This window comes from Anas acuta, chromosome Z (genome assembly GCF_963932015.1).
Source record: "Anas acuta chromosome Z, bAnaAcu1.1, whole genome shotgun sequence".
Classification (NCBI taxonomy): Eukaryota; Metazoa; Chordata; class Aves; order Anseriformes; family Anatidae; genus Anas; species Anas acuta.
The window spans coordinates 70,344,393-70,366,550 of record NC_089017.1 but is presented as its reverse complement, the minus strand read 5'-3'; the positions used below and the strand labels follow the sequence as shown (position 1 = coordinate 70,366,550).

The following is a 22,158-nucleotide window of genomic DNA, read 5'->3' as shown; positions in this document are numbered from 1 at the left end:
CCTCCAGTGCAGACAAATTTCTTGTTATATGAAGAATATTACTCTGTAGTCTTCATACCTACCTGTGATATGTAATATTCCATTTCTGTTTATTTTAGTTTTTGATAGAAGTCAAGAATTCCCATATGTCATGTGTGCCATCAAGCTGGGTTATGGTTAGTAGGTATGTAAAATGTCTTTCAAGTTTGTTTTGTTTTAAAACATGAGAAATAAAACACAGTATCTTGGTGTTACAGTTAATTCCACACACATTCTTGTTGCTCCATGTGTTTTTTATTTTTAAACTGAAAGCCAACAAAACCAAATTGTTATGTTAATTTTTGCCATAATAGGTTTGATTTAAAAGTGCACAAAACCAAACTGAAGAACTGGAGTTCTTAATTTTTGTTGTTCTTTTCCCTCCCCTCCTCTTCTCTCCCCTCAGGTACAAAGCTACAAGCCTTTCAGAATGATAAATGTTTATTATTTTATTCAGATAGGTAAAGGTGTCTGTACTAAGATCTGTTTGTGCATCTCAGTAAACTCATTGTATTTAAAATGTCATTTTACTTATACACACAAGTATTACTTGGCTTGTAGTAATGTAGTAACGTAGTGTTACGTGAAGTAATCATGATTCTTGACAGTAGGTTAAAGAGAAGTGGACTGAACTATGTAATGGGCTTTTTTTTCCTCCTCAGTCGTTTGTTTTATTATTGAAGCAGGTCAGACACCTTCATGTTATAATGTATGTACACAGACATCTATCACCAGAAATAGGCATAGCAAAGGTGAACTCTAAAGTGTTGTTACTGACTTATGCAAGAAGTATTAGAAGTAAACAGATTAGTCAGAAATAAGAAAATGCAGTAAAAATAATAATTAAAAAAAAGGCAATTAAACAACAACAAAAATAAAAATATGGCTAGGAACGCCAGAGTCCTTTAATAAAAATACATACGTAAATAGCAAGTGCCCCAGATGGAAACTAGTATATGTGCATGACAGCTTGTATTTACTACATTTATTTCAGACTCATCATAGTTTTCCTTTTTAAGGTGATTTTTTTAATTGTAATTTTTTGTATATGCAGTCACAGAAAATTTATGTAATTGTGCAGCATGTTGCTGAACAGAATTTTGTGAAATATGTATACTTCCGTGATACATGCTATAGTGTGAAAAACATTTTAAAGGCTTTTTGAATGGGTAGTGGTGCAGCAGCTGGTCACTTTATTCGCAGTATAGATCACTGGAATCAATAGAGCTTAGTACCACCATAAAATAACTTTTTTTTTTTTTTTTTAACATACATTTTCAAGGCTTACAGAGAATAAGAAAATATGTCCAATTTTGCACGGAGATGGTATAACTGATTGCTTAGTAACCTTGATTTCCTGTTTGGCTTTTCTCTTATCTTCCAGCACAAAAGCTGTCAGCCGTTTCCACTCTCCTTTCATTATAGAAAATTACAGACATCTGAATCAGCTTCGGGAGCAGCTAATCCTTGTCTGTGGTGCTGAATGGCTAAATTTTCTAGAGTAAGTTTACAAAATAGGATTCATCATTTTTTTATTTTTATTTTTATTTTTATTTTATTTTTATTTTTTATTTCTATTTTTTAAAATTTTTATTTTATTTTTGGTACAGGAACAGCAAACGATATTTATTTTTTGATAGAAAGAGTTGATAGCTATATTGCCCACAACAAGTATGAAGACATGGTCAAAATACTGTTCTTGAAGTTAAAGTATTTTAAAGCAAGACCTTTACAGACAGACCTGAGACCAGATATGTTATCTCCAGATTTTGAAATTCTGGTGAAAATGTATACTTAATAATGCTAAGTGACTCCCAAAATTTGGAAACTAGTATGATAGCACTAAGAACCTGAAAGTGCAACTCTGTGAAAGAGTGAAACTGAATCTAGTATTTTTATTATGTATTTATTTGTGATGTACAATGCAAATAAGAATAATTTATTGTACAAGCTAAGCAAATTCTTCTTTGACATTACTTAATATACAGTATGGTTTCACTGTTAAGTGTGCCATTATTGAAAGAAAAAATAAAGTACAGTTGCAGTGTTAGAGTTTTTGAGTGAGAACTGTTCAGGGTATTCAGGCAGTCTCTCGGATGGATGTAATTCTACACAATCGTATGCTATGTATGATAACCCTGCAACAGACTATGAGTCTGGTAGAAGGTACCTAGAGTATTATCCCTCACAACTGCCATTGTTTGTCTCAGATCAGAGTTTCAAACAAACTTATTTGACTGTTCAGTCAAAGGATCTTCAAAATGGGAGTTTAAAAATGGTTTCTCAAATTTATAAATACCTCTGATTTTTCAGGTGTTGGGTTGTTGAATATTTTTTAACTTGTATGAGTTACAGACCACTGAAATTGTTCCTTATGTCATGCAATGATTACTGGCTTCCAGTTGTGCTTTTTTTCCCTGATACTGAAACTTAGCAAATTCCCTTTGAAGCTGTCAAGGGAACAGCTACCCTACTTCGAGGGTAGGAAGGCTCTGCAGGAGGATCTGGATAGGCTGCACCGATGGGCTGAGGTCAACTGTATGAAGTTCAACAAGGCCAAGTGCCGGGTCCTGCACCTGGGGCGCAATAACCCCAAGCAGAACTACAGGCTGGGAGAGGAATGGTTGGAGAGCTGCCAGGCAGAGAAGGACCTGGGAGTGATGGTGGACAGTCGGCTGAATATGAGCCAGCAGTGTGCTCTGGTGGCCAAGAAGGCCAACGGCATCCTGGCTTGTATCAGAAACACTGTGACCAGCAGGGCTAGGGAGGTGATCGTCCCCCTGTACTCGGCTCTGGTGAGGCCGCACCTCGAGTACTGTGTTCAGTTTTGGGCCCCTCGCTACAAGAAGGACATCGAGGTGCTTGAGCGGGTCCAAAGAAGGGCGACGAAGCTGGTGAGGGGCCTGGAGAGCAAGTCCTACGAGGAGCGGCTGAAGGAGCTGGGCTTGTTCAGCCTAGAGAAGAGGAGGCTCAGGGGTGACCTTATTGCTCTGTATAAGTACATTAAAGGAGGCTGTAGCGAGGTGGGGGTTGGCCTGTTCTCCCATGTGCCTGGTGACAGGACGAGGGGGAATGGGCTAAAGTTACGCCAGGGGAGTTTTAGGTTAGATGTTAGGAAGAATTTCTTTACTGAAAGGGTTGTGAGGCATTGGAACGGGCTGCCCAGGGAGGTGGTGGAGTCACCATCCCTGGAAGTCTTCAAAAGACATTTAGATGTAGAGCTTAGGGATATGGTTTAGTGGGGACTGTTAGTTTTAGGTCAGAGGTTGGACTCGATGATCTTGAGGTCTCTTCCAACCTAGAAAATTCTGTGATTCTGTGATTCTGTGATTCTGTCTCAACATGACAGGGACTTTTTACCTTCTCTGATCTACCATCACACTGAATTTCTGCAAGTAAACATTACTATGCCAAAGTTGTCTTCTAATTATGTATATGTCGTATGTCTTAGTCTTAATGTCGTAGTCTTGCCTGTAGTAGCTTTCTTCAAAAAGACTATTTTTCTTTAGCACCAGGTCAGCTGCTTTAAATACTGGACAGACAATGAGTCCATCATGTATCTTTTAAAGAGAAGCAATCAAACTGGGCCCTCTGTGGCAGGGGATGATGGTTTTCCCTGAGGATCCCACCTCTGTGTTGCAGGCTGGTATTGGGCTGGGTGTGCCTTTGTCTTTAAGTGTCTCAGCCCCCAGAGCTCTGGAGTTGGTGTAGAGACTCCCTGCTGTCAAATGACCTTAGCAGTCAGAGCAAGAAGAGTGGGAATTAAGCTGATCCTGCAAAAACACGAGTAGACTTTGAATCATCTAGCCCCATGAACAGGATGCACTGCGGGAGAATCTGGGGCTGAGGATGGGGCAGTTGGAAGCAGGTGCTTGGGGCCAGGGAAGGGAGAGGAATCTGTGTAGGACCTTGCTGACAGGAGTTAACTTGGCTGCAACACAAAAAGGTGCCCCCTGTACCCTATGTTAATACTTTTACTTGCCCAGTGATGGTTTCTGATTAACTATGAGCAGGATCCTGCTGCCAGCACTGGCCTAGGAGCAGCTCTTGTTTTATTTGTGATCTCTGTGCAGCTGCGGAGCCACAGGTTGACCACCCCAGTGAACAACACCAGCAGTATTTTGAAATACTACTATTTTAACACTCACTTAACATTCCAGAAATTGTCTTTGATGATTAGTTGCTAAATGCTGTATTAGATTTCCTGTTTTAGTGAGTATTAAAATATGTTTTCTTGCTGCCAGCCCTTCAAAATTCTTGTGCGGTCTAGAAGTCAGGCTTCATGCTTTGTGGCTTTTGCATTAGCATCAGTTCTGTAAAGGCTGTAGGTGACATACAAGTGGCAGAGCCACAGTTTCCCCTTCCCTTCACTGGTGCCCAGGACATGCTGAATGTCATGCCATGAATGTACCTGGGGCCAAGGTTTTGCCTCCTAGTAGGAACCCAGAAATTCTGTTTATTTGGTAGGAACGAGAAAACACATTCCAGTTTGCTCTCCTCAAGCTGTTTTGGCTTTGTGATCCTGTAAAGTAGTTTTGTTAAATAGTATTTGTCACTAAATTAGCGATCTAAGTTTGAGCTGACCTGTGTTAACCTCTCTGCACTTAGATCTGCTGCTTTTCACGTTTACTTTGCTGTTTTCACTGCTGATAGCAGCATACAGTATCCTACCCTCTCCCACCTTTTAAAATTCAGCTCACATACTGGATTTATATTCCAAGTTGTATCCTTGAGACCAGGAGAGGGGAAAAGGAATTCGTAAGTGCTAAGAGAATGAAGTCTACTGAAAACTGTGTTTGCCTGGTAACTTCATTAATGTACTGGCTGAAACAGTGCCATAAACAGAAAATGAATTCTTGAATTTTCTTGAATTCTTGAATTTATACAACCATTTGAATGGTCGTATATACCATATTTTGTTGAAATTGTGGACAACTCCTGTGTTCAGGCACTTTTATTGTATATATTTTTGACTTCAGTGTATGATTGAAGTGAATTGGCACCTGGGATTCAGTTACCACTGTGATAAACAGTGGCATTTTTATAGACCTCATTTAGGTAGCAGGGATCAACTGCAGACCCCTTGCATGCTATTTAGCAAATTTCATTTTGTCTGCTTTTTTGTGCTTAAAAATAATTCCTTGTTACAACGGAATCATGAAGTCCTTCTTGATTAAGGTTGTGTCCTCATATGGTAACTTAATACACTGCTGGGAGATTTGAATTCAGAGTAATTTGAAGATCGTAGGAGCCCTTTGAGAAACCTGCATGGGGTATATTTTGACAATACATTTGTATCTGTATAAACTTTTTTTTTTTTCTTTCTCCTGTTATTTTTCCCTGTTTTGGAATAGCCATTTTAGTGAACATTATCACCCAGTGTCTAAAGCGATTGGTCACCTAGCAACTATCGACTGTCTGTTCTCATTGGCACAGGTGGCTAAACAAGGAGACTACTGCAGGTAATCAATTTTTAATTTTTATTTGGGATTTTATAGGGAATTAGAGTATTTAAAATAAATTTCAGTTGAGTTTGTGTAGTGCAGTATGTATAATTAAAATTGTTTACAGTAATTTAACTTAATCTGATTTTGCAAAGCAATGCTTTTAGCCTTATTTCAAGACCATAAATGTTGCAATTCACATTTGACAGCTTCCACTTGTCTGTCTGTTGTTGTACGTGAGTCTAGTTGATGGTATCTCACAAACACATAAATATATGTTGAACTTTGCATGGAAACAACATCCATGCTCCTTACTATTTTCCCAGAGAGGTCTTTCTAATACCAAAGTTTCTCAGGTGTATGAGATGTGTTTTCAAAGATGTATTTCGGGTAAACACAGGTAAATACTAATGCCACCTCCTACAGAAGCGATAATGCCTCACCTACGATAGCGTGTTCAGATCTGATGAGCTGTGCACATCCCTCCAGCTAAGACGCATCCATGCATACAAGGCAGTGCAGCCTGGGACTCTAGCAGTGCCAAGGCTATTCCTCTTGCTCTCTGGGTTGCAGAAGCACAGAGCCTCAAGTCCTGCTTCCCTGAGGTTGGTCTAAAGCTGGTTCCTGAGCTTGCACACCCTGCAGCTCCTGTGTTCCTCCCCCATCACAAGCCCATGTCTCTTGCCTCCTCATGGAGACTGTCACCCTCACTGGGGTGCCCATTTCCATCCTGCAAGGACTCTGTCCCTGTAGACATGGAGGCACACAGAGACACTAATTCAGCTTGCTGAGAGCTGTCCTGGAGGCCTGTAGTTACTATTTCTGAGGTATACTGTATACATCTGTGTGCAGAGTTAGTTTCCAGTCCTGTTTCCAGTAAGTGTTTTCATTGTGAAGCTGTACCAGAAGCAGTAGAAGTGATCAGACGATTACTTACAAACAACCATCTAATTTAATGAAGTTTGAGACCTGTGAAAGTACAGCAAATTGTGCATTAAATGTGTAAGGAGAAAGGGAAGTCAACTTAAATATACTTCTGATTTTATACAGAAGATAATAAAGAATATAAAGATAATATTGATCACTGTGGACTCTTGGGATCTTGTGTGCCTCTATCAGAATCTCTTTGAAAGTAATTGCTCACTTATTTCTGTATACTCAGATGAGAAAACAAACTGAAATCTTATTAATTCACTGCACAGAGTTTAAATAATTCACTGAATATTAAAGAGTGGCTTAGAGCTTATAAACCGTTAGGGAGGAGACTTCTTAGCTAAACCTCAGCCAAAGGGAAGATGTCAATAATTAACTCTGGAGGTCTACAGAAAAGAAAATGGGACTTTCATATTAACTAGTTCAGGAATTTCAGAGGAGTTTTTTTTTTTTTTTTTTTTTTAAGGCATTTAAATGAGTTGTTCAGTTAGCAGCACAGGTGCTCCACACTGCTGTTGGAAAGAGCTAAGTGTCTCTTACAGCTTCCGTGGGTCGTCCTGGGATACCCATGTTGGGAGTCTCATCCTTTACAGGAATGATGAATGAAGTCAGGGCTCTCTGGCAGCAAAGTTACATATATAAGGGTGATAATTCAGGTAGCCCAGACATCATCATCATCACCAGATATTTGTGTTGTCTGCTCTGCAGTTTGTAAATTTGGTAACTTTCTGAAATGCTGTTGGAAAGATGCTACATGACTCAATAACGTGTTAAGCATTCCAGAGATTTTTTTTTTTTCCCTACTGCATGACACATGCTTGTCACATTGTGAGGACATAGGGCAGGAAAGACCTTTTGAATGACTGTGTCTGAGGCTTTGCTTCTGTGGGCCCCATTGTCTGAAATGAGAACAGGCAGTTGGCAAAGCTCGTGGCATCCTGAAAGTACATCCTGTCTCACAGCTTTGTGGAAGGAGACACGACCAGTTAAAAAAACATGGTGATTTACGAAAATGAGGGGAGAATTTGAAAATAGCAAATGGATCATTTAGCTGACATCTCTCCTTCTTGGCTCCAAAATGGAGAGGTAGAGGAGGAACATACTTCTAGGTATGTGCTCGTCCCTTCTCAGACCATCCTGTTACAGCTACAAATTAGTTACATATCTGACAAGAGTGGAGAGTGAAATTTCCTTTTTTTGTACCCCAAGACTCAGTCCCGACTGACTTCATCTCAGCTATGTAACTGCTGGGACTATCCCTATGCTGAAAAAAGCATCCAAGCAAACAAAAAAACAAAACCAAACCCCACACAGCATTTCCAGCTTGCCCCTCTTTCCCCAGTGACTTCTGTTCCAAATATGCCATTGTTTTATCTCCATTTTCCTTTCTAACTGCATAGTCATTCTTCAGCCCAAGGAAAATCACACTTCCCCTGAATTTTGCATTCCTTCTGAAGTCCACCCAAGTGTTACTTCATTTCCAGTCCAGAAGTTCTGTGGCTTTATGCCATTATTCTCTTTTCTCAACTACTGCCACTTCCCTAAGTTACTGCTCTTACCACAAAGCGCTTGTACTGTAGGAAAATGTTGCAGAGACATGAAACCACTTCTACCACTCAATTTATGTTGCATTTCACTTATGATGAAAAAGGAGAACAGGAAAAAAAAAACACAACACAGTTATAATTTAGTCTTTATAGTTATATATAATGCATATTATATTATATAATATATATATAAATATCTATGTATATAATATATATTGTAATATATTATACATGTATATAAATTTATAATTTAGTTACTATGTTGTTTAGTGTTTTTTGTTCTGTGAAGAACAGACAGCTTTTTGAGGTGGAGCTTCTTAGACTGGAGATATGTAACAGAATTGTACATGGTTATATCCTTGTATATTGGTTATATCCTTGTAATTGTCCTTGTAAAATTCATGGTCTGAACTTTTGGGTAGACCTGTGCGGTGTCAAGAGTTGGACTTGATGATCCTTAAGGGTCCCTTCCAACTCAGGATATTCTATGATTCTATGATAATTGTACATTAGTTATATCCTTGTATATAGACTAATTTGTAGGTAAGGCGGAGCCATTTGAAAAAACACGTTTTATTACATGGTTTGGAGAAGAGAAAATATACAAGTAACATAAATCTGGTTTGCATATTTATTTCTAAAAAGATACTGTCATTTCAGTGTTTCAACTTAGTACACTTCCTATCAACAGTGATTGTGATGACTCTTACATGTGTTTGGAAGTTGCTGCAAAGTAGGAGTGCCGCTCATATTTTTACAGAATTACGGCTCTGTCATCCTGTAGGCTTTGATTTGTATGGTTTAATGTGTTGTCAGTCACAATATACATAGCTGAACAGTTTTGTTTGCTATCCATGTGCCAGCCAGGGCTTGATGCTGTGGCAGCCTGGACCAGTGTATGAGCAAGATCATTTGTGAGAATATCAATTGTATCTGCAAATGGTGGAAGTTTGTTGGAGCTTCTGTAGTGGTGGTGTTATAAGAGTGGATTGTCCTCAAGTTAAGGGTTTTGTTATTGCTTGTTCATGTTGTAGTTCTTACTAGTTCTTTGTAATACATATGAACAACTGAAAACATTTCCTACATATTAAAAAGAATCACAAAAGTACTGTAAAATAACTTAATCCACTAATATTTCTTTAAACTAAATGAATCCATTCTTTAGAAATATTTGATAGCAAGAATTCGTTTTTATATCATTTGCATATTTTTACAAAAATCTGCATTGTAGATGACCCCCGCAACAGCTTTTAATTACAGTAGTTCTAAGTAATTGGTTACAATGAACATTGAAATTAATGTGTCTTCCTTTTTGCAGACCAGTTGTGCAAGATAATCGGCAAGAAATAATCATAAAAAACGGCAGGCACCCTGTGATTGATGTACTACTGGGAGAACAGGATCAGTATGTTCCAAACACCACTAACCTTTCAGTAAGTATCAAGATACCCTTTGGGATTCAAAATCATTCAGGGGAATGAATCTGGAATTTGCTCTTTAGCCAGGAAGTTAAAATAAATAATTTAATTACAGAATGGCTGCTTGCTTGCATTTCAGAGAAGACATTGCTAGACATGACCACATCAGTTTTGTCTCTTTTCTGGTATTTTGCAGCCAGATTCTCTCTTAGCAACCCTGTTCAGGCTTAATCACATAAGGAAAGAAAAGAGGAAAGGGGAAGGGAAAAGGAAAAAGGAAGGGAAAGAGGGAAAAGAAAATCTCAAAATCAGGAAAATGTGATTATTTTTAAGTAGTTATCTTTAAAAGGTAAGTGAGTAATTACTATTTTTTTTTTTAACCAATGCCATCAGAGAGAGTCTACATTTTGTAGTAAATTTATCTCAAATTTATGGAGATTTTTAATGTTTGTTTTTCCATGGGCATATAATATACAAATTATCAGTCACTTGAGTTTCTGTGTCACATTTGCAGGCTCAGTCTTACAAATTATTTCTAAGATAGCTCAGATGCTTTAAGGTATTTCTCTACTATATGTTTTCCTTTCTTTCTGGAAGTGCTAAATTCACACAGCATTTCACAGTCTGATGAAGCGTATTTGGAGTTCTGACTTTTCACTGTGTAGTATTGTGTACACACAGTGTAGACTGCACGTTAGTTGTAACAAGCCATTCATATTAACATAGATGAAGATCCCTGATGTGTAGCTTTGCAGACTCTGTGCTACCCATAGGTCTCCCTGACTTGTTTTCTGCAACAGAATTAAGTAATAGGATGCTGAGAAGTAGGAAGACTATTAACTTGGTGGTGTTGTCAGCAGGTCAAAAAGGGCTACAACTTAATGTTTTTTATACAGTACCTAAACTGTATAACCTACATTACCTAAAATTGGTATAAATATGCAATTACCTTAGATAGAAAACACCGCCTTATTTTATTTCATAAATCAGTTTCTGATGAGCGTATTTTATTTTTTCTCCTTTTTTCCCCCTGAAAAACTAAAACCTGCCTGTTAAATTGTATGTCCTTTTGACTTTTTTGTTGAATATTTATTTGTCTATATCTTTCTTTAAATACTACATTTCTCTTCCTAATGAATATAAAAATATGTTTGCAACTTACCTCTGAATACTTAACTGCCTTTTGATACAGTAAACATAGAAAAGGTAACAGATGTCAGCATGGAATATTGCCATGGTAAGCGCTGTTCAAGTTTGTGTGTATTTCTCTGGAAATATTTTTAAATGCTGTTCTGTGCTGAACAAGGATATAGATACTGTGTGATACTCCATAGAACATTTTCAAAAATTTATTTGAACTCCAAAAAAGCGACAGATGGCTCTTACAAAAAAAAAAAATAAATCAGCATTTCATTCAGTAATCATCATGCACTTTCTTCCTTTAGTCCCCTTCTTATGTTGGCTTTTCAGGTACTGAGTGTTACAAAAGCAAGTGGTCATGGTGTAATCACCTCCTACCATACTGTTGGTTTGAATTCTCTCTTTTTTGAGAGAGGTGGATGGGAATCCAGTTTATTAAAATGTCTCTAGTTTTAATTGTTGTGTTTGAATCAGCAGGAAAATGCATCTTCTGTCATGTTTTCAACTGAAATGTTGTCAGATATCTAACTTCAGGAAAGCTTTCTTGCAGTGTCCCGAAATAAACATTTTATACTTTCATTCTCCCTCTCCTCCCCAAATACTCACGGAATTTTTTAGTACCTTTATCATATATTCCAGTAAGATGTTAGCTTATGGTTGCATGCATTAGTAAGGGTGGATGGATTCTCTGGGCTGATGCTGCAGTGTATGTTTTTCTAAAAGCTGGCTTTGCAAACCAACCACCAGTCTCTGTATGTGCTTGGAGGGACCCTGCAGGAATACTACACACATGCAAGAAACTTGTGTGTTAACTCATTCTGCTTTTAAGTATCTGTAAATTCTTGTGTTGAGTGAAGTGGTGGTGGCCCTGACAAAGTTTTAGTAGCCGTATTGAAACTATACCTTGGAGAATAGGATGTTACGAATTTTGTTCCCTTATAGACATCTGCGTTTTATTACATCCATCCTTCATTCCTGATAACGTCATTTTCTATGTTTTAACTTTATTGCAAGTTCCTTATGAATGTGTTTCGGTTTTGTTGTTGTTGTTTTTAGTAAAAACTAAACAGCTTTTACATACAGTAAATACTGGGTGCATGTACCTTCTGTATGATCTGAATTACAAAATAAAAGTGTCAATCCTATATGAATTTTATTTGCCTCGCTGTTGACAAGAATGAAAACCCAAAAGAAAAGCAAAATTGAAAAGATCATGAGGAGATTCTGTGGAGATACTCGTATTTTTCTTGTCATAGTGCCTGATGACCTCCAAGTTTCTTAAGTAGTGTGGCTAATATTCATTATGCAGAGCTTATCCTTTCCGCTCTGCCGGTCCCATGGGGCAATGGAATATGCTGACTTCTGGTTAATTCATAAATTGTTGGATTTCATTGTAAGTTGTAGTACAAAATAAAAGTCTGTTTATCTGAAGTCCTTTCATAACTTAATTTCCTAGTCTTGATTCAGGCCCTGAGAAGGCTTTATATGTTCATTGGTGAGTTTTAATTTTGTGTGAGGAGTTGTCTTGCACCAAAGGAAGAATATTTTGTTTTGGTGCCATAGACAGGTTTAAGTACTATAAGAGGTATTATAGCTGAGATGAATGCTTGTGTCTGATACATCTTCCGTAGGATTTCAGTGATTAGATAAACTGATCAATCGGAGATTGGATGCAGTCTGCTTGAAATGTTTGTGTTACAACCAAGTACTGCTAAACTCAGAGAAGTTTTGATTTCTTGTAGTAGCCAGTCTGTTTGGATGTGGGTATGTTGAAGGGTTTAACCTGGGTCGGATCTTTGTCCCGATTGGCAATGAGAACTCTTAAGTGGAGAGGAATCCAGATCACAACCAAATTGGGGTGACAGTGCCTATTCTGAAAGCTGATGAGATTCTCCCATTCTCCAAAGAAAACTGCACAGAAAGTTCTTGGAGTGCTTTCCTGGTTTCTTGATGGAGAAAGGGAAAAATCTTCCACACTCTGTCCATATTTCTCCAGAGCAATGCGTGTTGATTGCTATGCTTCTCTCTCACCAGCCTGGAGAGATCTTAGGAAGATTTATCCATCTGAGAATTCATTATATCTTGAGAAGTGAATGTGATGAACTCTAAGAATGAATGAAGCTATTCAAATAGAAGCAGAATGTTTAATCCTGAGGACATGTCCTGTATCTTTCTGAGCATATGTATACATAACAGATTTTCTATATGCATCATACGCAGACAATATATTTAACCACTGTTCTGTGTTTCCAGGGAGATGGTGAAAGGGTCATGATAATAACTGGACCCAACATGGGAGGAAAGAGCTCCTATATAAAGCAAGTTGCATTGATCACTGTCATGGCACAGATTGGTTCCTACGTTCCTGCAGAGGAGTCAACAATTGGTGTTGTGGATGGTATTTTTACCAGGTAATCTTTCAAAATTTTCCGTATGTTTACGAAAACTTTACTACAGCATGGGGTGTGTGGGTGTGTGTATATCAAAATATAATTTTGTTTTTCAGGTAGAACATTAGAATTTATACTTAGTTTTCTCCTTCATTTTTAAATACATACACTGTTCGTTAGGTTTTGTTTCATGATTTTCTATTCAGCTGTTTGACTACAGAAACTATTTTGGAATTTTTGAGACTTTAAAGGAGAAGAATGTTAATGTGTCTGGCGCAGTAAAGATTTAGATGTTTAAATGCATCTGCCTGAATGGACATCTCAGTCAAATACTCTGCTGGGTAATATCTATTTGATGTTTCCCCTAAAATTAATGCTGTTAACTCTGAAAATCATGTCACAGTTTCTGCTGCGCAGCACAGTTGTGCATACTTCCAATATTTGGAACTGAGAATTTGGGTCCACATATGCCCTATTCTTACTCTCTTTTCTGTACTATCAGTCTTGTACATATGTTACTTGATCTCTTTTAAAGAATGCATAATGGAAGTTCATTTTACCTGGCATGTCTTAGTGTCATTTTTAAAATAACGTTGAATAACTTTTAAAGATTACCAGCGCAGTCCGAACTTTTATTCAATAGTCAGGTATTACCGAGGATTATCCAGCCTTTTTTCTCCTTCCTCTTTTCTCTCTTTTTTTAATCAGCAAAAGTTCTGCGTTACTGATGTTATTTGAGCTGGATAATTATTTATGGTTCTTAGTTTCTCAAAGATTATGTATTTGTGGTAGAATTATCCTCCATGAAATGTGATGGAAGATTGCATTTCAGAGTTAACTTTTAACGCAGAATTTGAAATATTGCTCGTATGGGATTGCTCCATCATACAAAGATACTGTATTTTTATGCCTCACTGTGTCATGACAAAAACGAACAAAATAATGCTTTGATGCACTTCAGTGCTAAAGCCATTGAACAAATTAGAAAATAATTTGTATTATTGTTCCAAAATTAATTGGTGCTGAAAATTCAAAATAGTTACCTTTTTTTCCGTACCTATGTTGAAAGTAATTGACTATTTGATTGAATGAACATTTCTGAGAGGATGTGGAGATACACAAGATGTAATTTATTTTACGGCAAAAATATTCCAATGTTACTAACAATTTGAAGATTATTTTTGTCGTGCTCTGTGTTTCTTCAGTGAACACAGAGTGCTGCTTTTGTGTTCACACTGACTTAATTTCCAGCCATAAGAGCATAAATGTGTTTCTCTTACACTCAGTATCCCTTTCCCTCTAATTTTGTTTGACTATCATTACAACAGGATTATTTCAGCAGAAAGATTGAGGAATGTGACACGGTCACTAAGGAGTGAGATTTTGTTCTGTGCCCACTGTCAAGTGAACAAGTTGCTTTCTGTCCTCTGTAGTGTGAAATCCTTGAATTTAATATATCTGAGTTTCACCTGTTCCCAGTGCATTTCTCTTATTCCACTTAGCTTTTTTTCTGCATTGTGGGTATTTTTGCATCTGTTCTCATAACAGTTTTACCTTCTGTCATGCTGCTTTGTGCTTTTTGATTTCAAGCCAAAGGGATTAAGGTATGTCACCTACTGGCTGTGAGGTTTCAGACCATTTAATTTGGAGCCCAATGAGATTCTAATCCAGGGGATTAATTTTCTTACCTGTCTAAATTAGCTCTGGAAACTCAGATGGATATGCCTTTCATCAATTAATGTGAAATGTGTCAAAATTGAAATGATGAGCACTCAAAAAAGTATACTAAAGAATTACTTAAATTTTTGTCATTGCACTGGTAATTAAACTAATTGGCTCAAAATCAATCAAGAACACATTGAAATTTTATTATTTACAAAGTAATAATCATGCATTAGTTAAAAGGTTAACATAAGAGTAACAGGAAGCAAAAACACTGGTTTATGTAATACATTCCTTCAGAAATCCAAAATGGTCAGATCTGTAAAAGATGCAGTGGAACTGCTCATCTGTGCACTGGTTTAAACATTTCACTTCTGTATAATGCAAATTAAGTGAATGTATTTTACTGCTGGGACAGGTATTAGCGATTTGCTATGTATGTATGGGATATTAGATCTTGATCCAGCTGTGGCTTTCCTTACAGTATCAGTGTTTAGGAGGGTGCTTGCATGTTGACTTTGCTTCTGCCTGTGGAGTTTAGGGGTCTTCCTAGCTCTATATATCCAAGTAGTGATCGTCCACGCTCTCTGGGTAGGTGAGTTCTTACGGCTGTTTTCTGTCCCACTGTGTTTGATCTTCAGTAGCTGCAAAGTGGTCTTCAACACCCAGTTGTCTTTGTCTTTTTCTAACTTCTGCTTCATTTTAACCATACCCAAATTGTGAACTTCACCCTCTCCAGTGAGAAAATGAAAAACCGATCAGATTCTGCAGCTCAGAGACTGCCAAGGAAGCAGGCACTTCTATGTTTTGTTTTGTTTTGTTTTGTTTTGTTTTGTTTTGTTTTGTTTTGTTCTTCAGGGTTCTGGAGAAGGTCTTAAATTACGTAATTTCATCAGGACAGGTTAATGTGGTGCTACATTCAGGATATTTCTTAGCCGTAGGAAGTTAATTTTGTTATAGATTGTAATGCCTAGTAGGAGGAGAGAAATAATAAATTCAGATATGACATGATAGGTCCTACTTTGTTTCTTTAATGCTCTGACTGGCTGACAACACATTTCTAAAGCCTCAGCTTTTGCCAGGAACTCTGTTCTGGTAAGGAATGAGCTTGAAGAAATTTCTGTTCATGCTCTTTCTCTTACTCACAGTTCAGGGTTTTTATTTTGTTTTCTTTATCTGTTTTTATTTTTTTTAATAGGATGCAGTTACGCAGACATCCTTTCTGTACTGCCACCCCAGGCCATAAGTGTCTTGCTGGAAAATGGGATTTTTTTGTTGATAACTTCGGTATATTTTTAATCTTTTAAAAACATTGCACAGGAAGATGTCAGCTTCCAAGTTATTTTCATCACTGCCTTGATGTGTTGTATTTCTAGATGCTGCTATTACCATAGCACCCCTGCTGCGAGGGGTGCTTTACCGGCTGGCTGTATGAGGAGCTCTGTGCATCAGGAGCACCAGCAGTTCTGGTGCTTCCTAAGTTTTTTTGAATATTGATGCTGTATTCTGCAGTCACTTTTTTGATGGTAGACTGCATCTTTGAAGTGTGAATTTATATAGGTTTAAGAGATTAACATTCATCTAGGCCTTGTATCTTGTGTTTTAAGTAGGGTTTCCATGGAAATTGAAAGATTGCTACTATGGTTATTCCTTTGGATATAGTTAGTATTTATGTATTATAGCTTCTCTAAATTGACTTTAAATAGTGCATTATATTAAACGTTTTAAAGCTGCAAAAGGGTTGTAGTTTAAAGGAAATGTCTTGCTTAGAGGTACAGTGGAAATAGCAATGATTTATTACAAGGTGTACAAATACAATACAGTGCTAGGGCTTGTCCAAACATTTCTGAGTAGAGTTGATAATTTCATCCTAAAGAGGGGGAAAAGGAGAGATCCTTTCACTGTGTAATGCCCCTAAACCCAGGTGATGTGCTATTACAAGTCTGCAAACTGAAAACTTTGGGGGGCATGAGCAATTTCTTCCAATCCTCCATTTGCTTTATTCACTTAAGGAGTTTTTTGAGTGCTCCTGTGGGCTATCACCATATTCCATCATTTCTTATGTGTAAAAACAACCTTGCCATTTCCACAACAATGCTTTGGTCTTCATCCTGGAAAGCAGGTGTTGAGGGGGGTATGAAATACAGAGTAAAAGGTCTGCTTCATTTTTAAGTGGCTCAAGCTTCAAAGCGTCAGAATAAAGAGATACTAAACAATTCTCTTCATTTTTCTATGTTTTTTTTTTATAGCTATATTTGGAATAATTTCTGTGTTTGAGTAAAGAAGTGTTTGTATAAATCTCTCACTTGAACTTCCACATATCCATATTCACTTTTTCATGAGTCAATGCATGTGTAAACTGGTTTTGTACAAATAAGGTACAATTTTTCAGACCTTTTGCTGTGCCAGCCAGCTGTAACGGAAGCTATGTAACGAGGAAGGAGCACACAGTCTTTTAAGGATGTTTTATTGGTGGATATTTTTTTCATTTTTTTCAATAATGGATAATATTTTCAAGCAAGCTTTGCTTCATAGAATTTCATTTAATCACTTTCATTATAGCTAGGAATTTAAGAGTTTTGGAAAGGTCAGTGCTCAATCTATATTGACTTTTACTGGGATTTGAGTGTTTAATTCTTCAATATGTTTGAAAGTTCTTAATGCAGTAAATGGGTTCAATTTTTCTTTTAAATTAACCTTCAATTTGTGTTACTCCTACTCATTTAGTTATTTAGACATTGATATCAATATAATGCTTCTCTGTGTGTTTTCTAAAATGACAAAGCAAGTGTGGACACACACATACGGAGGAACTAATGAAAGAAATTCTGTTGACCTAATAGCACATTCAGAAGGAACAGTGTTTAGCTGCTGAAGGAAGCTGACCTGTAAAGAGGTCGCACTTGATCTATTATTGAAATAATTTCCTACAGCTAGAAACCTTCAATCCACTTCCTGTAGGTCAACAGTAGCTCTCGTAAGGGTCAGTTTTCAAAACTGAGATGCCAAGAAAGCTGTAACCATTTGAAGCTAAGATGTGTTCAAATAAGCAAGAAAATTAATAGCTCAGATTACTGAGGGCCTTGTATTCAGAGTCCTAAGAATCAAATTCTTGAAATCACAAGCTTTCCGTAGAAAGCATACCTTTAAGAAGACAACTCCTGCCAACGCTGGGAGACAGTGAGAGGCAAAAGAATGAATTCCTTTGTAGAGTACTCACCTGCCTACCTTTCTCTTGTATTGTAAAATGCAAGCTATTGCGTTTATCCCAGTGGTCAGACACCAGCATGCACAGTCACATTACAGCACCATGCCTGTTCCTGAGAGGTTTTTGTACCGTCAGCCAAGCTGGGCCGTGCTATTTAAAGGACAGCTTCAGTTGCCTGAACCAGTACCCTGCAGAGTGCTTAACTGCATCTGAAAGCTGCCTCTTGCAGGTTATGTACTGCATGCTCAAAGGTTAGTGGAGTACAAAGAAGTATCAGTGAGATGCATGCGGATTGCCCACTCACACACCTCCTCTCTTTCAAGGGAGTTCTCTTTCTGTTTACTGAGTCTCGGTTTTGTCTTCAATCTTCATAATGGCAGAGGAACGGAGTTTGAATTGTCAGAGAGGGTATATTAAGAAAACTGAAGGGTGGAGGAGGCTGGCGATGCAAGTTAATAATTGGTAGTTGAAGGTTGCCTAGATAAGTAGCAGTTTAGTTCTTTTGTTTTGTGTAGGATGTGCAGGTTGCCTGCACTTCAAGACAGTTGTCTTGGTATTGGCTCTGCACATCACATGATCTGTACTTAGATATGCACGACTTTGACCTACATTTTATCCCTGTAACAGATGATTTAGACATATTTTTAACATAGAAGGCATTCCTAATCACTGAGTCTAGAGTTAGGAGGAACTCGGTTCAAATTCCACTGTTCTTCATAAAACATTGTGAAAACAGGTGGCCATTGCATCACCTCAGGGAGGGATGGATTTGTTCTTCTAGATCATACTTGTGTGTCTATATACAGAGTCCTTCAGACACTGTTCCAGTGTTCAAGTTACATAGCTATTTTGTTATTTTCTTCCATGTCTTTCTTTCCTGTGTAATAATTTTGAAAAATTCTAATAGCTGTTTGTGCAACTACAAGTAGAGTACAGGAATCTTTGGGCAGCTGATCCTCACGTGTCTTTATAGCATGACAAAGTTGTAGAGCCATATAAATTAGGCTGACTTAATGCAGTGACCTGATGCTTCTGATTGTTGCAGTAGAAACTGTGTCACGCTGAGGTACTTGCACATGTCTCTGGCATGCATGTGGTCTTCCTGTGTCCCCAGATCTAGAAGCTGAGGGAGACCATCAGTTTCAGGCAGAACTTCTTGGAGCTGTCCGTGAAGGTAGTCTTCAGACCCCAGCTCAGAGGTCTAACTTACTGCCCTTCAAACATAAGAAACTTTTCTTTTTTTGTGAGCTTATAAGGTGAGGGAGGAGGTAGAGGAGAGGAAAAGATGTTTTCTGCATTGGTTGAGAACTGGCAGCTTCATCCAACACTGAAATAATGAGATACATCTCCCTCACCGCTGGCCTCAGTTGGGTCATTTTATGCAATTCCAACAGCTGAGATCCAGTTCTAGGCATAAATACCTTGCAAAGAAGGGTGATTCTGGTTTAGCAAAGGGAAGGAATTGCAATTCCTGCAAATAACAACAGTGTTATTGAGAGGCTCACCAATGTAAGATCACCTCCTGCTATTGCATCTGAAGGCCTACCCATGTCAGTGTCAGTTCTGTCCTCACAAACTATGGATGTAGCAACACAGTTCACAGGGCTGTACTTACCCCTCATCTGCTTAGTCTTTCCAGAGTCCAGAAAATCAACTCTGAATAGGCTGAATCTATGCTTGAAAACACATCCCATGTTACTCACTCTTGCACAGGAGTGTCAGTGAGCAAGGTAAGTTGTGTCAGTGTCTCCCTGGAGTATCATATCATTCCAGCCTGGCTTTTCTATCCCAGCTGACCCTGATTTCTTGAAACATCACGAGCATCACTCTGTTGTAGAGGTACCCCAGGACTGCTGACCATACAACTCTTATTTCTCTTCTAAGAAAACCAGAGTAGGCAACAGGAAAAAAACCTCCTTTTGTCCTCTGTGTTCTCTGCATAATGTGAGCAGCTATGTCTTCAGCCCTTTGCACAAATCAGTCAACTGATATTGTGCATTATAGTCTAAAGAAGAAATGGCATCTTTTCTACATACACCTCACTTCACATGGTGACACTGATGAAGCTTATTTTTTTTTTTTCTGTCAGTAGGAAGCTACTTTGAAGGCTAAGGTATTTCATCACAAAATTTCTCGAAGTGGGTAACTCAGTGCAGGCTGCTGCTCTGCTGCTGGTGACTGTGCCTCCCATGCTGCCTGTCAAGGCTTGCTGCCTTGTAATATCTTCAGTTGGTCCAGAAATCTGCAAAGCTTGCAGGCTATTCCATTTAAATGTGTGAACATTGTACACTGTTTTGTATGTGAGCTTGATGTTTGATCTGAAAAAGCAGTATTTGAATCCCTGCTTGAGGGATGTGACAGGCAGTCCTCATTTCCATCATCCGGGGAGTAAAAGGACTTGTGTCAATCAGGTGCAATAAGATCCACACTGCCGATACGTGGGGAGGAAGGGACATTTATATACACTGAAATGATATTTTTTGCCTGAGGCACTAGAGCCATCATGGATACTTTCACCCATATTATTTTTCTGCTGTAAGAATTGGCACCTAAAAGATAATTTATTGTCCAGGAAACAGGGAACGTTTGTGACCACAAGAATGCGGGATGGACGTGGCCTCTGGCCTGTTTTCATAACCTGTCTTTGTAGCCCTTGCAAGGACTGCAGGTGTCTGTTTCTGCAGGGTCTGTGTCTGATGTCTTTCTCATTGGTATACACTACTTGTTTCTGCTGCTCCTTGTGCTGGAAGAATCTCATGTATTGTCACTGGCATGATGATCAGCTGCAGAGCACAGACTTGAGATGCAGAGCACTCAAGAGCACACAGGTAATATGATTTTTTCTGTCAAGTCTACTTACTGTGTACAGCAGAGCATGGCTATCCATCTGTAATTGCTCTCCCTTGTAGAAGAAGCAAGTTTATTCAACCTACAAGTGTATTATTACAAAAGCAGAACTGTGACTAGGTGTAGCAAATTCTTACAGTTTGATACAGTTAAGTGATCTTTAGGAACAACTAAAGTTTTCTTAACGTCCCCAGTAGTTGCCCTTTTTTGGCATGGTCTATAAGAGATGATAAAGTGGAAAGAAATACTCTTACAGCTAAGAGGAGGGTTTAGCAATGGAGCATTTCTTTGAAGTAAAATTTTGAAAAAAAAAAAGAAATCCAGGCCTTTAAATCCATGTTTCTTTAAAGAATCTGCATTAAGCATACAGTAATTCTTTTTTTTTTTTTTTTTTTTTTTTTTTTCCCATGTGTTTTATTCAAGATGTCTGTCTCATCACTAAAAGATAGAACTAATTCTCAGAAGAGGACAGATCTTCCAATATACATTTGGATGTTACCTCCTTAAAAAATAACAGCTATTTAATTCTGATAATTTGACACACTCATTACTGTTTTGTCAAGTATGTGGAGCTGAAAGAAACTAGTAAACGAACCTCAGTATTTTCTCTCTAACCAAGCATAATATTTTTAAGCAGATAAAATGCATGTATTTATGGCATCATTACAGATTTTAGTATAATTAAAAATCGTGATGTAAAGCAAATACTTTATTAGCACCTGCAAACATTTGGGCAATCAATTTTGGATGTTTGTATTTATTTTTAATTTCCTTCATTGGAATGTCACCATCATTAAAATTTGAAAGGTATTTAAAATTGCATGATTTACTTTAACAGACTAAAATGTTACGAGGTTTGTTGAGAGTACATTTTTAAGGAAATCTTCAGAAAATTGGAAAGCACAGTATAGAGTGGTATGTGAAGCAAGAAAAAGAAAATGTTTCACTCAGAACAAAAATTGAATGGGAGATGCTTTCCAGGCACTTTTCACAATGCCTTGAGATCTGAGGTAAATCACTAAAGAATAAAAGTGAAATATGGCTCGTCAAGTATTAGTGGAAATGGGTGTTCCAGTGGTCTAACTGCTGATGGCAAAAACTTCCCAGCTTCTTTTTTTATCTGAGCAAGTAATGTTGCACTTACTTAATTCTGGTTTTACTAGCAGATCAGTGGAAGGCAGCAACACAGGACCAGGACAGAGGGGAAAAAATTACAGATGCTTGTTTAAAATAATAAATAAATAGCAAGCACCATTTTTTCAGAGCTTCACAGCAGAAACTGTGTTATTTGCCCCAGCAATAGGAAAGCAATGGTTGAAAAACAGCGCAGTTCGTTCTGACCAGAATTCAGCTTGTTATATTCTTTCCTACTTATGCATTGTTTGTTTCATGGATGAGCTTTATCTACAAAGAGACGGCCCAGGAACTCGCCAGCTTGAAAATGGTTTAGAAACATTCTTGATTAGAAGTCACTTCCTATGCAGTGATTTCACTAAACATGAAAAAATGGGTCCTCCATCCATCCAAATCTACACTGCCTGCTTAACCTTG

General features: G+C 37.9%; 1 protein-coding gene across 4 annotated transcripts in view; it reads left to right on the top strand.

Moving 5' to 3' along the window:
• MSH3 (mutS homolog 3) overlaps positions 1–22,158 on the top strand; it is a 113,704-nt gene that overhangs the window by 74,189 nt on the left and 17,357 nt on the right. For all 4 annotated transcript variants that reach the window (XM_068666212.1, XM_068666211.1, XM_068666213.1 and 1 more), the window contains 5 exons: positions 99–163; positions 1,403–1,519; positions 5,373–5,480; positions 9,261–9,375; positions 12,754–12,911. In XM_068666212.1, coding sequence (XP_068522313.1) covers positions 99–163; positions 1,403–1,519; positions 5,373–5,480; positions 9,261–9,375; positions 12,754–12,911 — 563 coding nt within the window. The remainder of the gene's footprint in view (positions 1–98; positions 164–1,402; positions 1,520–5,372; positions 5,481–9,260; positions 9,376–12,753; positions 12,912–22,158) is intronic.